Consider the following 20,946-nt stretch of genomic DNA (forward strand, 5'->3'; position numbering starts at 1 on the left):
TTTCTCCTGGTGCAAATCATTTTTTTTTTAGCTTTGTGTTATATCATCAGAAATTGATTCAGATATTGATAATTGACGCTTCAAATAGATATATTACCACATAAACAAATTAACCTATGAGAGTTCTGCTTCTATTGGTACTTATTTTGATTAACATCTTACATGAAATAGTCCCTAAATATTTGTTATGAAAAAAAATCGTAGATTTTCATGATATATATAACAACATATTGTAGATGACAAATACTTCTGACCATTATATTTTACTGGCTTGACGGTTTTTGAAGAAACGTTCCTAAATGTTCTAAAAACTTATCTTCCAAAATATACATGTATGTACTTCCAATAAATTTAATTGCAATTTGAACATTTGAATTCAATTTCATGCTAAAAAATGTATCGTCACTATTGAATTAAGTTAAAGTTTTTATTTCATTTTCTGACTCTTGATGAATTTGACAAATGCACATGTATGGCCGACCTCGTACTAAACCGTACGAGTATACTCATACGATACGAGCATACGTTCAGGTATATGCATAACGTTCAAATATTCATATTGTCTGGAAAATATTTTGTTTTTATACTTGTACTCATCAGGGATAATACACAATACAGAACCACATCCGCGTTTAATTTATTCAATTCATCTTTCATTCTGAAACCAATTTAATTTCCATTTTTAAAACAAAACAAACATTCAAACTAATGAGTGATGGAAATCTGCTGAGCACCACAAAATGCATGAATGTGTGGTATTCTTTATCATTATATCTGCTGAGCACCACAAAATGCATGAATGTGTGGTATTCTTTATCATTATATCTGCTGAGCACCACGAAATGCATGAATGTGTGGTATTCTTTATCATTATTTTGATTTCAAACAAGAACATGATGGTTCTGAGTCTATTTTTGAGATTTACAGACCGTTTTGGCTGCTGTGGAGCCTAACAAACACTGAATGGAAATCTTACTTATGTTTTATAGATATTTGCAAAGGAAATTAAAATGTCAAATATAGGCTCCAAATTATGTCTAGCATATACATAAAGGGAACGCTATGTTGGAGTTTCTAGTGGATGAACAAATGTTTACTAAAGAATAAAAAAAGTATAATTATAGCTAGATAACTTTTCAGAAATGTTGTCTGTTTGATTGATAGAAAATCGCAACACAAAGATCACATTTATGGTGATAAAGCAAATACTATAACCTTTTCATTCATCAAAAATATAATTTATGCTGACAAGATATACTTTCTAAGAACAAAATTCCATGCTTTTAATTAGATCTATAATATCGGGTGTAAAAAAAAACCAGAAAATTGATCTTTTGATAATAAAAAAAAAATGTTTGGACTTTAACGGTGCTTTTTTGTGGATTTTAGCGTAACTTGTTATTGTGGACTTTAACGGTGTTTTTTTGTGGACTTTAGCGGAGGTCATGTTGTGGACTTTAGCGGAAAGTTTGTGGACTTTAAAGGCGTTGTGGACTTTAGCGGACAATTGTTGTGGACTTTAGAGGAATTGTGGACTTTAACGGTGCCACAGTTATGCTTTGTTACATAGCAAAATTGTGTATTAAGATAAAAAAAAATCAAATTACCAATCAAAATTAAAATTAATCACACATTCGTTTTTGTTTGCAGTTGACAGGTCGAGAGAAAAAAGAGAAAAAGAAGCTAAAGGAAAATGAGCAATATAAATATCTACAAGATGAGATAACTACTAGGGAAAAGACATATAGAAAAACTACATATGCTTCAGATTTTTGTCCTAAAGAGGTAAACTAAATTTTCAATAAAAAAAAACCAAGCAGTTACAATGGTAGGTACTCTTAACATTGCAAGGTTCAACTTATCACTAAACACTGTTGTGAAAGTCTCCCCACCCTCATCAAATAAAATTGAAAATGGAAATGGGGAATGTGCAAAGAGACAACAACCCGACCATAGAGCAGACAACAGCAGAAGGTCACCAACAGGTCTTCAATGCAACGAGAAATTCTCGCCTGAGGCTCCTGACTTGGGACTGGCGCAAAAATGCGGCGGGGTTAAACATGTTTGTGAGATTTCACCCCCCCCCCCCCTATACCTCTAGCCAATGCAGAAAAGTAAACGCATAACAATACGCACATTAAAATTCAGTTCAAGAGAAGTCCGAGTCTGATGTCAGAAGATGTAACCAAAGAAAATAATTAAAATGACAATAATACATAAATAACATCAGACTACTAGCAGTTAACTGACATGCCAGCTCCAGACTTCAATTAAACTGATTGAAAAATTATGTCTTTATCATATGAATATCCGGCACAATCCTCCCCGTGAGGGGTTTAGTATCATACCATCATAACATATATGAGAAGAACAAAACCCGTGTCATGCCAACAACTGGTTTATTAATAATAAAGTCACAGTGTAGATACTATTCTGTACGCTATCCGGAAGTCGCGATTTTCGAAGCGAGAACTTTTTGGATCACATTTTAAATTTGATGGGTATACTGAATTAAACGGTAAGTTGATCATCTGTACATTGCTTAATGATTAATTCAGCCGACATCGATATTCTCAAATGGTTTAGAATTAAATTCCGCACATTCATTATTTGTATCTTTGCCTTAATCAAGAGATTTTCAAGTGCATCACTCAGAAAAATCAGTCGGCGAACCTAAAAACAATCTGTTTATCCTCTTAGTGTACAAATTAACGTAAAAACCAGACTTAATTAACTAAATGAAGTATATTTCAAGTGGTGGTAAAAGTTTCAACCAGATCTTTGAACCCAGAAATAAGAAAATTACACTTGTTTGAATTTCTCACTGTACGATCAGTCTCGCTTGTATATTTTAAAACTGTATGATCAGTCTTAATGTCACTGTATTCTAGTGGTGATTTCAAAGTTATTTACGATACATTAGAAGGAGGCATTTTTCTAAATAACACAAATATACTTCAATACATTCACATCCTGAAAACTTATGAAACAGTTTTAAGCTTAAAAGGGTGTACTCGACTTTCTAAATTAAGTATAAGGATGTTTAAATGTTGCTAAAATAAGAGGAAGGTTTGATGTATACTAGTATATAAGTTTCAGAAATGTCCTCCGTTATACTTAAAATTGTACAAACACAGATTTAGTCAGTGTTATATAAAAATGCATGTATTTACACACATTCGAGGTCGCACTGTAGCCTACAATTGATCACAGTTTCTTCACTTTGTTTAAGATGTAAAGCTGTCTCTTTGACACTCAATTGTACACCACTTTGTCAAGCTGGGGGTTATAGTGATAAAGAAATCCGTCTTTCCGTTCGTCCGTTGGAACGGTACAATATGTTTCGCCGGTTTTGTACGCGCATCTCCTCATAAACCACTTTATATACATTGGGGGTTCCGGCCATTTTTAAATGGAGAGGGGTTCAATCCAGAAGAAAAGGGGATTTCAAATATATGTTCCCATACAAATGCATTGATAGTTAAAAAAGGGTTTCAAACTGCCGGATCCCCTTTATTTGAATCCGTCATTGATATAACTATTAATTAATTTTATTCGGATTCCTTATCATAAATGATAATGACTGTATTGTGCACCGTCTATTTCGAATTTTAGTAAAAATCTTTTGTGGGGTTACTTTATATAAGATACGGACTTGAACATTGCATTATACGGGGCACCTATCAGGTATTTCCAACACCTCCTAAACCAATCATTAAAGTTTTCTGAAATTGCTCCATTTTTACTCGATTAATGCATTATGGACCTTCTATTTCTGTAAACTTACAAATTATATCACATGAATTAACCCCCTACGCAAAACTGTCTTTATCTAATTTTTAACCGGATTTTTGTGACAAAAATGTCGGTTATTGATTTGGGGATGTACGGCGGGCGGGCGGTCGGTCGGGCGGGCGGGCGGCAATCAAATGTTGTCCGTGCATTAACTCATGAACCGTTCAACTAAAGCTTTTAAAATTTTAATATGTTGTTACTGACAACTAAATGAAGGTCAAGTTCAATAATGGCGATTTTGACTTTTACCGTTCAGGAGTTATGGTTCTTGAAAGATTGAAAAATGGAGTTTCCAGTCGTGTCCGTGCATTTACGCATGAACTGTTCAACCTAAGCTTCCCAAATTTTAATATGTTGTTACTGATGACAAAATGGAAGTCAAGTTCAATAATGACGATTTTGACTTTTACCGTTCAGGAGTTATGGTTCTTGAAAGATTGAAAAATGGTGTTTCCAGTCGTGTCCGTGCATTTACGCATGAACTGTTTTACCAAAGCTTTCCAAATTTTAATATGTTGTTACTGATGACAAAATAGAGGTCAAGTTCAATAATGACGATTTTGACTTTTACCGTTGAGGAGTTATGGTTCTTGAAAGATTGAAAAATGGTGTTTCCATTCACGTAATTGCATTTACTCATGAACCATTCAATCTAAGCTTTTCAAATTTTAAGATGTTGATACTGATGAAAAAATGGAGGTCAAATTTGATATTGACGATTTTCACTTTCACCATTCATCAGTAATGGTTCTTGTGATATTGCCAGGACACAAATAAATATTGATAAATCCAGTTTGCTGTCGTTGTGACAGCCTCTTGTTGTTATTTTAAAAAAGACAAGCTTGATTTATGTTATCATCAATTGGTCAACGGAGGACGGTGTAAATAATTTTTTAAAAAATGTAATAGCTATAAACAGTTAACTGTTACGATACACTATTACAAAGTCCACAAGCGAATCATGTATTACTTTTTAGGCATTTGATTTTAAATAAGACTGATGGAACAAAAATACAATTATTTTACCATCTCAAAAACTCATCTGAAATATATTTGTATTGTCTGATGAAAGTTATTGCACGTTATAGTTCCCTGGATAGTTCATAATATCACATATACACGTCTATACCTTCAAATTGCTGTTGTTTTTTCTTCAAAATCACGACTGGTCATACAGTCAAAAAATCTGAAATCGCTTCTAGAATACAGTCAGTTCTAGACTGATCGTACAGTAATTTTATTTTTAGATCCTCAAGGAAAACATTTTTTTTATGGGAAATACGAATATTCTACTTAAATACGAAAAGAATATTGAAACAGTATATATTTAACTGTAAACTGATGCAAATATTTGCAATAAAAGATTATTTGCTTTGTATACTACGAGAGCAAAATTGTCCATCGATTTCACTTTTTTCGACCAAGTTGATGTGATGCACACGTATATTTATATTCTAATGCATGTGTTTTGTTACAGTATCTCATATTTATGATGCTATATATACCTTGACGATGTTCAAAGCACTTTGTAGATATAGGAGTAAACAAATGATGAGAAAAGTTACCGTAGGCAAAACCGTCCTGTTAGCCAGTTGGAAATCATCGCTTCGAAAATCGCGACTTCCGGATAGCGTACAGAATATTATCTACACTGTGAATGTGTTTAGTTCCGATGCAAAGACCACATAAGTGAATCAATATTAACGACAAAATATGCAATCTTTAACTGACAACAGTATCGTAACTACATCCCTTCTTAATAAGTCTATTTCAAGTTTTTGTTAGCTTCTGAGGTGAATACTGACATTATTTTTGCTTTATAAAGAATATTTCCATAAAATATTGGATGTGAAATACCTGAACGCATAAGAAGTCTGCATGTTGAGCTATATTTACGAATGATGTCCTTATACCAATTATAAAATTTAGTAAATGTTTTGACTAGTTTGTGATATCGAAAACCCTGGTGTAATAATTTTTCAGTAATACATAAATTTCTAAAATCTAAAACATTGTTACATACACGAGCGAATCGTACAAGTTGAGATATATAAACACCATAAGATGGTGACAAGGGGACGTCACCATCTAAAAATGGATAATTAACGATAGGATATGAGAAATCATATCTTTTATCATAAATTTTAGCATTAAGCTTTCCGTTAATGATATAGATATCAAGATCGAGGAAAGGGCAGTGGTCATTGTTAGTATTAGCTTTATTTAAAGTAAGTTCAACAGGATAAATTTCTTTAGTATACATACTGAATTCGTCATTATTAAGAGCCAAAATATCATCCAAATATCTAAAAGTAGTAACTACCTTTGAAGTTTGCTATTCTCTTCGGACCTCGGAACAAAGTCATTAAGCATTTCACTAAATGTTTCAATTTCTTTCGTCTGGATTCGACAGTTTATTGTGATATAAAAACTACACTGTACCACAGTAAAACAATGTTGTACTTGTAGTATAAAACTAATCAATGAGACCATAGGATGTATATATAAATAACAAAAAAGGACAGTATATTAAATATGTCTGTCCCACGTCTGTGATTTGTATGGTACTATCAAAATATTTGCCTCGGGTGTATTATTATATTAAGGGCATACGAAACAGTTACAGGGGAGGTAATGACGTTACTCACGTGTACTAAAATGTTATTTTCGCGACGTCAAACTATGACACATCGGGAAAAGATGCATTTTTCGACTGATTTTTATCATTCAAGCTGATTTAATTTGAAAAAGAGTGCATGGACGCCTATTTTTTAAAACGACATTTTGTTTCACTTTGCAGGGAGATTATGTGGACCATATTTTATAAAACTGTAAATAGTGCATTTTTTAACATTTTGATAAATATACAGCAAAAAATTACGCTTTTTTCTCAATTCATGACCATTTGATAAATATGAGCTATTTCTGAATAGATTGTGGCCAAGTTTGGTTAAATTTGGACCATAGTTTTAGAAAAGAAAATTTTTGTACAAGTTACAAAAATGACGAAAAGTTGTTCAATATTGACTATAAAGGACAATAACTCCTTAAGGAGTTCTCTGACAATTTTGGTAATGTTGACTTATTTGTAGATCTTACTTTGCTGAACAATATTGCAGTTTACAGTTTATCTCTATACATAATAGTATTCAAGATAATAACCAAAAACTGCAAAATTTCCTTAAAATTACCAATTCAGGGGCAGCAACCCAACAATCAGTTGTCCGATCCATCTGAAAATTTCAGGGCAGATATATCTTGACATGACAATCAATTACACCCCGTCAGATTTGCTGTAAATGCTTTGGTTTTTGAGTTATAAGCCAAAAACTGTATTTTACCCTTATGTTCTATTTTTAGCCACAGCGGCCATGTTGGTTTTATGGCCGGGTCACCGGACACATTTTTTAAACTAGATACCCCAAAGATGATTGTTGCCAAGTTTGGTTTAATTTGGCCAAGTAGTTTCAGAGGAGAAGATTTTTGTAAAAGATTACTAAGATTTACGAAAAATGGTTAAAAATTGACTATAAAGAGCAATAACTCTTTAAGGGGTCAACTGACCATTTCAGTCATGTTAACTTATTTGTAAATCTTACTTTGCTGAACATTATTGCTGTTTACAGTTTATCTCTATCTATAATAATATTCAAGATAATAACCACAAACAGCAAAATTCCTTAAAATTACCAATACAGGGGCAGCAACCCAACAACGGATTGTCCGATTCATCTGAAAATTTCAGGACAGATAGATCTTGACCTGACAATCAATTTTACCTCTGTAAGATTTGCTCTAAATGCTTTGGTTTTTGAGTTATAAGCCAAAAACTGCATTTTACCCCTGTGTTCTATTTTTAGCCATGACGGCCAACTTGGTTTGATGGCCAGGTCATCGGACACATTTTTTAAACTAGATACCACAAGGATGATTGTGGCCAAGTTTGGTTAAATTTGGCCCAGTAGTTTCAGAGGAGAAGATTTTTGTAAAAGTTTACGGACGACGGACGCCGGACGCCAAGTGATGAGAAAAGCTTACTTGAGTTTCAGGTCAGGTGAGCTAAAAAGTTATGTTTTTCTTTCGAAAGAGAAAATAAGGCAACAAATCCGAATTTTGAACAAATATATAAAATTTCGACCTCATTGAACTCAAAAAGTAGCACATGAAGGTATATTTTATATTACATATTTGATTTAGTCAGGCAAAAAATAGCCTATATGGAAATTTTCATCAAATTGTAAATACGGGATCAAAACTGTATCGTATGCCCTCAAGGCTTTCAAGTTTATGAACAATAATTCATACATAACAGCAACATTTTCGTTCTTAGGTCAAACGAAGAAAACCATTCACATGCGTTGGGGAACAGAGTTTCAAACCACCAGACTATAAGTTCTCATGTCAGTCGATGTATCAGTTATCATACCTCACTTACAGCCCTGATGTCATAAAAAAATGTCGTCCAAATATGATAATCCCACCATCGATGCTACATTCAAATGTTAATCGTTTGCTGTCGAAGACTTGCCCAAATCAAGAGGTAAGTTGCTGTGTCATGACAACCAAATATTATGATCTTATCCCAGTGGATTAATGTTGATGAAAATATAGCTAATTTCCTCGTATACCACCCTTTTCTGCATGTTAGATAACACTTGTAACAACTCATTGATGATTCCGTAGTATGGGTCTAGCAAGGCAGAATTTCTACCGATATTCAACATACCCTCATTTTTCTTTTAACTTTCGCCATTCCTCCCGGTTGACTGACTTTACAGGACCCACATATTGTATTAATTTTGATTTATTTTCTTGTCCTAAGTCTTCTAATTATGGTATGTCATATTTTTAACTGGACGTTTCAAATATAGCATAACCATACACATTGTCTCGAAATATAAATGTCATTTGTACAAGGCTTAGAAACAGGTACAAGTGTGTCTAAATAAAGGCGACAGTAGTATATACTGATGTTTAAAGGTAATAAATCGATTGAGAGAAAACAAAGTTACAAACTAAAACCGAAGGAAACACATCAACTATAAGTTGAAAACAAGGAAATAACGGTAACACTAAAGTGCAAAAATAACACCAACATAGACTAGTACATGAAAATTTTTGCTAACAACTGCCATATGCCTTACAAGGAAAGGACATTTTAAGAAAACAAGGGGGTTGAACCTTGTTTTATGTCTAGCCAATTTTGTAAAACCTCACGCTTATTAGCAATGTTGAAAAATATCGCTCAAATGACAACTATAATAATTGTACATTACAACATGTAAACCACAGAAAAGCAACATACATCTTCCATTAACGACAGCATAGGACATTCTCGTGGGATTTTGTCTGATGCTTGGTCCGTTTCTGTGTGTGTTAGTTACATTGTAGTGTTGTGTCGTTGTTCTCCTCTTATATTTATGCGTTTCCCTCAGTTTTAGTTTGTTACCCCGATTTTGTTTTTTGTCCATGGATTTATGAGTTTGAACAGCGGTATACTACTGTTGCCTTTATACATCACAAACACTGAGTAACATATTTTTGTGATGTATCCATGTATATATAATCTTGAAATTCATAATTATATGGAACGAGATCCAAAAAATCATAATTATTTTCACAATACTAGTCCAATTAATTATCATGATTATGACGATATTGAAAGACTACTTTAAGAACCGAAAATACAGAATTCAAACTACAAACGATAAGACATAACACAATATCCAATCGGAGTCACAAAAGAAACACAATAACTAAATGAATTTTAGATGTATAAAACCGAGAAACGTCGTATACAAGGGGTACAATCAAAATCACGTGATGGATATACACACACCGGAAGTTACAGTCGAACTCGCCGCTTGAAAGGTTAGTAGTTGAATTTTCTTGTTTATATCAATTAAATTTTGATTAATAAGTTGGCACACCGAATGTCGGATAGTATGTAGTTTTAAAATACACAATTGTTTTTGCTAGAAAGCGTGCAGTTATTGCAAACACTTCGACGGTGAAATTTTGGAACTGTGTCGAAGTGTTAGCATTAACTGCACGCTTTCCAGCAAGGATAATTGTGTATTTCAAAACTAGATAGTATCCTACATTCGGTGCACTACGTTATTTATTAAATTTTATTGATATAAACAAGTAAATACGACTACTTACCTTTCAAGCGGTCTGCTCGACTGTTACTTCCGGTGTGTGTATATCCATCACGTGATTTTGATTGTACCCCTTGGTATAGCAATGCAAATTCACACTCGGCAAAACTGGCAGTCATCTTCGGGGAAAGGTCACTTTCGGTACTTAGCAGACAGACTCCAAATATGTTAAAACGGCACAATCTAAGAAGTGGTAAAATGTCGTTCGTTAGTTCAACAAGGACACATCGTATTGATAAATGAATTCGTGATGCTGTCCATAAAATTTACGAGCTGTCATTTTTAATCTCTACCTCACAACTGTGTAGAATCAGTTTCTGCGTAAGGCACACATTCCTGTTTATAAAGTATGTATATGGTGTGAACATGCACGAGCATAATGTATCAATTGAGATAATATTTAAACACCATACAATGGAGCAGAGGGTATGTTTATACAAATACAATAAAACAAATCAACCAGAAGGGGTGCACCATTAGTAACCATTGTAAAACTGTAAGGCTGTCTGTTGATATAATAAAAGTATATTCAAAGGTCTAATAACAGGGTTGAATTGGTTTAATTTCATAATAATATAAAAATATAAGGAGATGTGGTATGATTGCCAATGAGACAATTATTAAAATGACGTGGATGTGTTTTACGCAGATATAGCCGTTAGTACGGCCTTCAAATAATGAGAAAACCCAATTAGGTATTGTCGGCTATAATACAGTTTAAATATTTATCGAGATGCATAGCCAAAGATTTGGGATACTGTTAAAATAACACCGACCAAGAAATGAAAAATTGCAATAAGGAATAAGAAATCGTCTCTTTTGTCGTAAATTTTGTGTAGTTTTTAGCGTAAAACTCACCGGCACTTGTCTCATAAAAAACTCCTACATACCTTAATAAGACACAAGGTATACTTAACTCGCATTTTAGAAAAACTGTCATCCGATTGCGAAATTCCGCTGTATGCCAATTTTTAAGCCGTCAACCCACTAAAACTTGTCTTTATTGATTTATCTTCACAATAGTGTATAACACGCCTACTTTTGTTGTAAATTCCGTAGTATTTTTGTGATTTTACTTTTTGTCCTCACCTTCTATACAACGTTGCTGACAATATCTTCTAATCTTCTCACACATTGTGACGTTGCTAAAATCATTTCTTACACACTGTAACCCTTAATGATGACTACTTCTCACACATTGTGACGTTGCTGCAATACCTTGACAAATTGCAACTTTGATATTAACTTCTCCTCACACATTATGACGTTGCTGATAACCTCTTTTTACACATATTGAGTGACGTTAGTGATACAATCTTCTCACAAATTGTAACCTTGATGGTAAGTTCTCACACATTGTGACGTTGCTGATAACATCTTCTCACACATTGTTACGTTGCTGATAATATCTTCTCACACATTGTGACGTTGCTGATAACATCTTCTCACACATTGTGACGTTGCTGATAACATCTTCTCACACATTGACATTGTGACGTTGATGGTAAGTTCTCACACATTGTGACGTTGCTGATAACATCTTCTCACACATTTTGACGATGATGATACCCTTTCTTAAACTGTAACCACAGGGACTCCAGAGGCGGATTTAGGGGGGGGGGGCCTTTTTGGGAAAAAATTTGGTTGCTTATATAGGGAATCACTGAAGCGTGACTGGGCCCCCTCTTAGGTCAGTCAGTGGGCCCCTGGACTCGGTTAGCAGATTAAAATTTTGTTAATCAATGTTTTTATTTTTGTTTATTATTATTTCCTGTCTCATTTGTAATACTGTATTAACGTATTTGATGTTGACAGCACTATTTCTTTGTTTTCTAGGCTAGTAATGTGCAGTTTACTATCCATGACCTTATACTGAAAAATATTTTTAAATTATATTCCTGATACCTTTGATAACTATTAACAGTTAACGGTAAAACATGTGTTTTTGTGAGAAAATGAAAGTAGAAAAATCAAACCTGCTCAATATATTTCTAAAATAAAAATGCCTTGGTATGAATAATTACTTATCATTGCATTGTAGGAAAAGAGTAAAGATAAGCCAGAGCAAAAACCCAGTCATCCCAAGATAAAATCCAGTATTCCACCACCTGAAGAAGATGGTATACTAAAGTTAACAATAGAAAACATTATTGAAGATTGAAGTCAATGGTGTACACTCTATGTCACCGTTATAATGATCATGGATATTTGTAATATAAAAAAGCAAGTTTATGGTTAATGTTTTGACTCGAGTTGTAAACAAGTCTATATTATATACTTTTACTTTTTAATATTTGAAATACAACCATAGATTTCAAAAGTTATGATGATCTGATAAAACAGAGTGAAGAAATTTGACTTATATGATTTTTTTTCAGTCACAACAAACAAGAAAACTCCGGAGAATCCCAGCCCAGTTACTGATCCAAAAAAGGGAGAAATGATCTCAACCTTTATGGCTGATTACAAAGCCAACTGGAATGTCAAGAAACGAACATTATGTAAACCAGAGGAGACAAATTACAGGGATGATTCCATAAAATTTGATGGAACAACTACACAGAATCAGGAATTCAAGGCATGGACCGTCAGTAAACCAGAAGTTCCTTTGTGGGGCAGGAAACCTGTATACAAACAGCCAATGGAAGGCATGGCATTAAACAGTACATACTCTGTAAGTCATTAAATACATACCTCATACAGTAATTTAAAATATATATATACCTACAACCATTACTAAAAACTTTCATTTTTTAAGGATGTGCATGGAGGAGTGCATTTTTCCCTCTGTTTCTATTTTATTTAATGATGATATTTGTTTGAACTTTCGTTGGTAGTTAGTATTAGGGGAAATCAGGACAATACCGGCATAGTTTACTTATCAATTTATATTAATTCTTGTCACAAAATCCATAAATTATAAGTTTTGTAATAGGAAATTTACAAAAATTACCATATAACTGATAAACTATGCTAGTGGAAAAGTTCAAATTTCTGACCTGGTGTAACCAATCTGCTGATGCTAGTTTTATACAAAAATGTGCTTTCTCTAATTTCTAAAGATGGACTATGATGATCCTAAAGTGATAGTAGCTGCAGCTTCTATGAAACCACCACCCAGGGAAGAGGACATCATAAAAGCAAGTGGAGATGGTAAAGCGTTTAAACCATCATCAACATACAATAACACCTTTAAAGAATGGAGGGGAGCACAACCGGCAAAAACATTCCTTGTCAAAAGTCAATACAATCCTCCAAGAGACAAAATGGAGTTTGAATCAACACATAGGAAATGTTACACAGGTACTCATATTACTTTAATAGAATATACTACTAGTATATTATAGGGTTTCATCTGTATACTGTATCTGTTGTGATTTGTTCTTCCGACAATATTTTGTCACACCTATAGAAAGACTTTGTGTTAGGTTCGGTAGTTTGACAGTGATGAGTTGTAAGGTACAAACATTTTTCCCAAGTATCTATGTCCTTTTTGCAGATACTTTAAATTTTCCGATATGAAAACAACTTCACATCTAGTCTGCAGCTTGACTGTAACTATTTTTATGGAGTACTTATGTGACCTGTCAGACACCTGCTTTCTGTTTTTTGGCACTTTAAAAGTAATAGAGGGAGTATATTTTGTCAGATCTCTAATAAAGGTACGGAGGAGGTTGGTTTAGTTCTCTGATCTATGATCCAGGAAAGGAGGGGAATTTGTTTAGTCCTTTGATCTATGTAAAGAATGGAATTGCTTTAGTTTTATGATCCAAGACAGGAGGTGTCATTTGATCTAGGTAAGGAGGGGGATTCGTTAAAAATTTCCTATAGAAACAAGTCTTTTGATGAAGACTGCATATTGTCTGTTAGATATCTATGTCATCTATTGGTATTTTATGTGGTTGGAGAAAATTCAAAAAATTGAACGAAGTAGGGTCATGAAAAAAGTTAATATGTTTTTAATTGAAATTTCTATCCATTTGCAGGACAACTAGCACAAAAAGCAGAAATAATAAGACATTCCTCAGAACATAGACAGCTGAATAAAGATGGCATATTTTACTTCCAAACCACATACAATGCAACATACAAAGACCATCGTCCAAAGAGCTGCCCAGGAACGGGAAGAGGAAAAATGCCAGTTGCGGTCAAGACTGCATGGCAGGAAGACTTGTTGTCAAAGAAGGAGTTGAATGAATCACATGATTCCGGGATTGATATGATTGAATGTGAAAATTAAGGAAAAGATAAATAGATAATTTTATTTTGAAACAAGACACATTAAAAGATTGCAATAAATCAAATATTCTCTGAAGGAAATTAACAAATTACATAATGTATAAACTGAGGATAGATTGCAATTATTGTAATCAAAATTGACAATTTATAATCAATGTAAAGGTTAAATTGGTTTCTTCAAACATAACAAAAAACATAACATAACATGAAATTATAATATAAAAATATGAAAAAAAAGAATGTCACAGTGTTATTGTAGTCTTAGAAAAAGGTAAATGTAAAAAAAAAAACTGAAATTTGAAATGAATGTTCTGTTTCTCTGGTGCCTTACAAAATCACTTAAAAGTTTCAGCCTCAACCACTTTTATCTTTTAAATGTTCATTTAAAATAATCTTCTGAAATCTGAATAAATGCATGGCTTTAAATCCAAAGCCAGGTTAATGCATTTCATTTATTAAAGCTGTATCTGATTAAACAAGAGTGGGAAGTTTCTTAAAAATCCTTTTCTGAAATTTCTAATTTAGAGGAAACAAGTTTATTTTGTACATAACTTGAATTCAAGGACCTCTCTTTGCCTCTGGCCTTAAATTTTAAAAAGTTCACATCCATATCATCCCAAAACACCAGTATAGTCCTTAGAACTCTTCTCGAGGGATTGTTTTGGTTGAAGATTAAAAATGGTGTGTGATATTGTAAAAGCCATATCCTAACAACTTTATTTTATACTTAAGGACATACAATACAGTTATAGAGGAGGTATTGTTTTTGCTAACAAAAAATGTTTTTTGTGATGTCAACAAATAACACATTTGGAAAAGATCAATGGATTTTATTCATTAGCTTGAAAATGAGTAGATGGACTCCTCTTTTTCTTTAATATTACAATAGGCTTTATCATTTTGGAAAATAAATTGTATCATATTTCATGAACAAATCACATGATTTATTTTAGTAACATAACTATTATATTCCAAATGTTGTTTTCTAAATATCCCTTTGTTTATCTTTAATAACAAAAACGTAATGCCTTATCTTTTGCCTTAAATTTCAGGTTTTTGACATTTCAATCCTGCATGTCTGTTCAAAGGATAGAAATGTAAAAAAAAGTGAAATTTTGAGTTAAAGTTTTAAAATTCTACCGTATTTTTCTCCAAGAATAGCATGACATGAACATGTTAAATAATTAAATTCCATGAGGTGAACCAACGCCTGTGTGAATCATTTCGATAGAGTCCCTGAAGTGGATACCTTGTTATGCAGGGTTGTCAAATTATGCAAATGAATGAAACATTAAAACAATACTCCAAATTGACGACAACACTTCAAATGGTCTGCAATTTTATTTGCTATGGTCTACATGTTTCGCCTGCAAGGCAGGCTTCATCAGGACAATTTTTATACATCCCTGAAGTACTTAAGTGGTAGGAACCATGGGAAGTTCGTCCAATTAGATACCAAGCATAAAGAACAATTTCATGTATCATATAATAGTAAAACAAACTCAAGTTACATTGTAAACAAACTTTAATTTTCTATATTTATCTTATCTATTTATAACTCTGTATTGCTACTTTCACTTTTCATTGTTTCTCTCACCATGACGACGTCAAATTCGCACCACTTTGAGTACTTCAGGGATTAATTTCTGTATAAAAATTGTCCTGATGAAGCCTGCCTTGCAGGCGAAACATGTAGACCATAGCAAATAAAATTGCAGACCATTTGAAGTGTTGTTGTCAATTTGGAGTATTATGTTAAATAATTGCATGCAAATTTCTAAAAAAAACACTGGGATCAAAACTGTATTGTATGCCTAGTATGCCAACCCCTGGAACCTCCCTCATGGTTCCACCAATGCAGTTACTTGTCTAAATACAAAGTATTCAAAGTATACATTAAATCCCATTATTCTACTTTGTCAAACTGTAATTAATAAAAATGAAAGAGGAAATGTGTTTTGTTAACAAAAACAGAGAAACAGAACATAAATGTAAATGACTAGATGAAATAATAAAAAAAAGAATTCTAAGAAAATCAATTATAATTTGACATCTTTATGTTGTGTTTACAATTTTAGAATGAGATCTTTACATGAGAAACATAATTCAGAACAAAAGATTTACTAGCTATTTTACACTTTTTGGAAGTTTATACAATATTGAAAGCTGTTATTTATTTATGTATTTTATACTTTTGCATTTACAACCATTATTTGTATTGACTATTTGTAAATATATATATATTAATAAAAAAGATGTACATTAATAGTAGTCATGTATTAAGTCCCTTCTTAGTTTCTATCTATTATCTTTCTCTTACTATTATGAGGAAATACCTACAAACATCAGGGGAGATAATAACAATGTTTTTGATGTTTTCTAAAGGTAAAGCATTTAAACTGATTTGTTGGTATGAATAATAAAATGTTTGAGCTAGAAATATTACAAATTAAGTCTATCTTTAATCATACTGGCCACAATTGCCATTTTGTTTATTTTCTTTGGTTACATCTTCTGACATCAGACTCAGACTTCTCTTGAACTGAATTTTAAATGTGCGTATTGTTGTGCGTTTTCTTTTCTACATCGGCTAGAAGTATAGGGGGAGAGTTGAGATCTCATAAACATGGTTAACCCCGCCGCATTTTTGCACCTGTCCCAATTCAGGAGCCTCTGGCCATTGTTAGTCTTGTATTATTTTAATTTTAGTTTCTTGTGTACAATTTGGAAATAAGTATGGCGTTCATTATCACTGAACTAGTATATATTTGTTCAGGGGCCAGCTGAGGGACGCCTCCGGATGCGGGAATTTCTCGCTACATTGAGGACCTGTTGGTGACCTTCTGCTGTTGTTTTTTCTATGGTCGGGTTGTCTCTTTGACACATTCCCACTTTCCATTCTCAACTTTATTACTTTTACTATTGCTAATTAATCTCCCTTGAAAGCTGTTGAAAGCTTCTCTACATAGTTTCAATTGGGGGGAAAATATGTTCTAAAGATTTTTAAAATACTTGTGACTACTCTTAAACTAGTAAATTTGGTACTAGAAAAATTAGCCCTAAAACTTAATGTTGCCCCGTAGCAATAACATTTATTTCTTTTTATCACACACCTCTCAAAAATTAGCCTATCATCAATATTATATAAACCTCTTAGATAAACGTGGATATGAATATAAAGTGATCTAGGAGATATCTCCATGAGAAGTTACCCTAAGATACATATATCCAGAAAGACATTTAGAGGTTAATACATACAGAATGACTAGATCGAATGATACTTAATTTGATTAAAATTATTTGTATATAATTTTTCTGATTACGATATAATTTCTTTATTCAAGAAGACCATTTAAAATACCTTACTTAATAGATTCCAGTCACGATAAGTGTTTTCTTTATACTGTATACATGTGTGTTTTATGCAATTGGGTTCATAAAAGAAATTTCTACAAGAGGCTGAATTTTGGCAGTCACTATCATAGTCAACCGTTATTTGTAAATCCTTCTCCATGAACCTGGTTCTTCAAACCTGATACATATACATTACATTACAAATAAACATTCTAATTTATGCATGTTTATTAACACATGGATATGTATTCAATATTTTACCATTAAATATGAATAAACAAATTATGCATTAACATTGGCAGACAACACAAACTAAACAGCATTAAACTGAAAAGTTTGGCACCAATCTTTATAAAAATATAAATATGAAAACAAAATATAAATTTTATATCTAAACTACAAACAAACAAAAAATATCCAACAAGTTCAATTTCAGTCAGTGGGTTGAACATTTGTCCATATTAACTTCAGGCATCAATGGTTAATAATATATTTGACTTTCAGTCATATGAAATTCTTCGGAGTAAGAAGATCTGACAGTCAAAAATTGTATGTCCTTCTAAGAAACTGATATGGTAAATATGATTTGTTGACTGAAAAATATAAATGTATTAAGGATCCAGATTTTTTTTAAATGCAAGAGCATGTACCACAAAAAAACACTTAACAAACTTAAGGGCATAAGATAAGGTTACAGGGGAGGTAATGACGCTGCTAACGTAAAATGTTATTTTCGCAACGTCTAACTGTGTCAAATCTGGAAAAGATGCATTTTTTGACTGATTTTTATCATTCAAACTGATTTAATTTGAAAACAAGTGCATGGACCACTATTTTTTAAAACAACATTTTGTTTTATTTTGCAGAGAGATTATGTGGACCAAATTTTATAAAACTGTAAATAGTGCAATTTTTTTAATTTTGATAAATATACAGCAAAAAAAGACGTTTTTTTTTCAATTCATGACCATTTGATAAATATGAGTTATTTCTGAATAAAACATGCATAATTTTTTAGGATACTTGTAAAATACAGAAATCACAAATTATTTAACAAAAAACAATTTGTGTTTATCTTTTAAAACAAAAAAGTTATGTCTTTCTTCCGAAATGAAAAATACGGCCACAAATATGAATTTTGAGCAAATATACAAAAATTCGACCTCATTTAACTCAAAAAGTAGCACATGAAGGTATATTTTTTATTACATATTTGATTTAATCAGGCAAAAAATAGCCCATATGGAAAATTTCATCAAACTGTAAATACAGGATCAAAACTGTATCCTATGCCCTTAAGAGGCAAGTTACAGATTGTGGAAAGTCCATTCTTTTGATCACATTGATATAAATGGGCATTTTAATAGAAATAAAGAAGAAAATGTAACAGACTATATCTTTGTCTATGCATTTACAATTTGCTTTGATGCAACATCCTCAACAACATCTTGACAACACATAATGTTAATGACCGGATGAACAGACAGCCATGTACCATGATACTTTCAATTCTAAGAAAAGCGTATAGAAGTAGACCAATTGAGAAGTAGTGTGGCTATAAAGAAACATCAATGTTTTTTCCAAAAAAAATATCAATTAAATTCAGAAAAAATAAAGAATATGTCTTCTATAGAAAACAGAAACAGAACAAATAGTTCAGACAGCCCATACTGCACATCTTTACCAAAAGATATCTATTCATTAAAAACAAAACAAAAATATATATCTGGAATTGAAACAGCACAACCAAAGCCATGGCAGTCACTGCACAGCATACACTGGTGTCAACAGGAACTACACCAGCCTCTTCTCTGGCCATCTGTAGGGTGGGATACTCGGAATGAATCTGTTCCTTAACAAAATAGAAAACAAAGATTTGAGATGTTTTACAATTTTTTTATTTTGAATTATACAGAGTCTAGTTGACAAACTAACAAAAATAGCTAAAATAATCTCTCAAGAACAAACTATTATAAAATATATAGCCACTAATCTTTTTCTTCGGTGTAGCCATAACATTAGTGGTTTATGAAAAATAATATAAAGTAATGCGCAAAAAAATAGTAGGTGTCAGTCCCATTGACATTTTTGTGCAAATTATATTTCTGAAAATTTGGGTGTATACAGTTTTTTCTGATTTTTTTACTGCTTACTATTTTTCTAATTTATCATAGTTCTTTAGATAATATGCAAAACAGTTTCATTTCCAAGGCTAGAATTATCGGTAGGTATTTGACTTACTTGGCTTTTCTATTGGCAAGTTCTTTAGATTATCTACAAAATCTGTAGCAATCTTCATAAACACTTCATCTGCAATGTAAAGATATTGTTTATAACATAGAAATAAACATTTTGAAAAGGAAAAGTAGGATAAACAGGTCTCAAACAGAATTGACACAGAAAAAGTGGAATTCTGTTTACCTATTTCACCTGTAAAGGGAAAATGTAATGTGAGTAAACATATTCTACCTCCACAGGGTTATCTAAGGTCAACAAATTAAAACCATACCACTCATCATAATTTAAAATCATCCCAACAACATATACAGAAGCTGAGTAAAATATTACAGCTCTCCGGTTATATTAAAAAACTAGAGGCTCTTAAGAGCCTGTGTCGCTCACCTTGGTCTATGTGCATATTAAACAAAGGACACAGATGGATTTATGACAAAATTGTGTTTTGGTGATGGTTATGTGTTTGTAGATCTTACTTTACTGAACATTCTTGCTTCTTACAGTTATCTCAATTTATAATGAACTTGGCCCATTAGTTACAGAGGAAAATATTTTGTTAAAATTTACAAAATTGACTATGAAGGGCAATAACTCCTTAAGAGGTCAACTGACCTTTTTATCATGTTGACTTATTTGTGGATCTTACTTTGCTGAACATTATTACTGTTTACAGTTTATCTCTGTCCATAATAATAGTTAAGATAATAACCAAAAACAGCAAAATTTCCTTAAAAATTACCTATTCAGGGGCAGCAACCCAACAACCGGTTGTTGGATTCATCTGAAAATTTCAGGGCAGATAGATATTGACTTGCAAAAAATTTAACCCCATGTCTGAATTGCTCTTTATGCTTAGGTTTCAGAGTTATAGGTCAACATTTTACCCCTATGTTCTATGGTTAGCCATGGCGGCCATCTTGGTTGGTTGGCAGGGTCACCGCACACATTTTTAAAACTAGATACCTAAATTGATGATTATGGCCAAGTATGGTTAAATTTGGACCAGTAGTTTTAGAGGAGAAGATTTTTGTAAAAGAATACAAACAAGAATGTGTCCAAAGTACATGGATGCCCCATTCGCACTATCCTTTTCCATGATCCATGGACCGTGAAATTGGGTAATAATCTGATTTGGCATTAAAATTAGAAAGATTATACTATA

The 20,946-nt window shown here is 32.5% G+C and overlaps 2 protein-coding genes across 4 annotated transcripts in view; one reads left to right on the plus strand and one right to left on the minus strand.

Moving 5' to 3' along the window:
• Positions 1-15,013, plus strand: part of LOC143073385 (uncharacterized) — a 27,721-nt gene extending 12,708 nt beyond the window's left edge. For both annotated transcript variants that reach the window (XM_076248884.1, XM_076248885.1), the window contains exons 4-9: positions 1,651-1,785; positions 8,126-8,335; positions 11,998-12,076; positions 12,335-12,630; positions 13,019-13,259; positions 13,943-15,013. In XM_076248884.1, coding sequence (XP_076104999.1) covers positions 1,651-1,785; positions 8,126-8,335; positions 11,998-12,076; positions 12,335-12,630; positions 13,019-13,259; positions 13,943-14,196 — 1,215 coding nt within the window. In that variant the 3' untranslated portion in view covers positions 14,197-15,013. The remainder of the gene's footprint in view (positions 1-1,650; positions 1,786-8,125; positions 8,336-11,997; positions 12,077-12,334; positions 12,631-13,018; positions 13,260-13,942) is intronic.
• Positions 14,205-20,946, minus strand: part of LOC143073387 (ras-related protein Rab-24-like) — a 16,145-nt gene continuing 9,403 nt past the window's right edge. Inside the window, exons 6-8 of one of the 2 annotated variants that reach the window (XR_012977490.1) lie at positions 19,791-19,859; positions 17,078-19,401; positions 14,205-17,024 (exon numbers count right to left, since the gene is read on the minus strand). Coding sequence is in view for 1 of the 2 variants with exons in the window: in XM_076248888.1 (XP_076105003.1) it covers positions 19,334-19,401; positions 19,791-19,859 (137 nt within the window). In the remaining variant the exon portion in view is untranslated. Of the gene's footprint in view, positions 19,402-19,790; positions 19,860-20,946 lie in introns of both variants that reach the window. The other variant, XM_076248888.1, reaches the window with a different exon arrangement.

This window comes from Mytilus galloprovincialis, chromosome 4 (genome assembly GCF_965363235.1).
Source record: "Mytilus galloprovincialis chromosome 4, xbMytGall1.hap1.1, whole genome shotgun sequence".
Taxonomy (NCBI): Eukaryota; Metazoa; Mollusca; class Bivalvia; order Mytilida; family Mytilidae; genus Mytilus; species Mytilus galloprovincialis.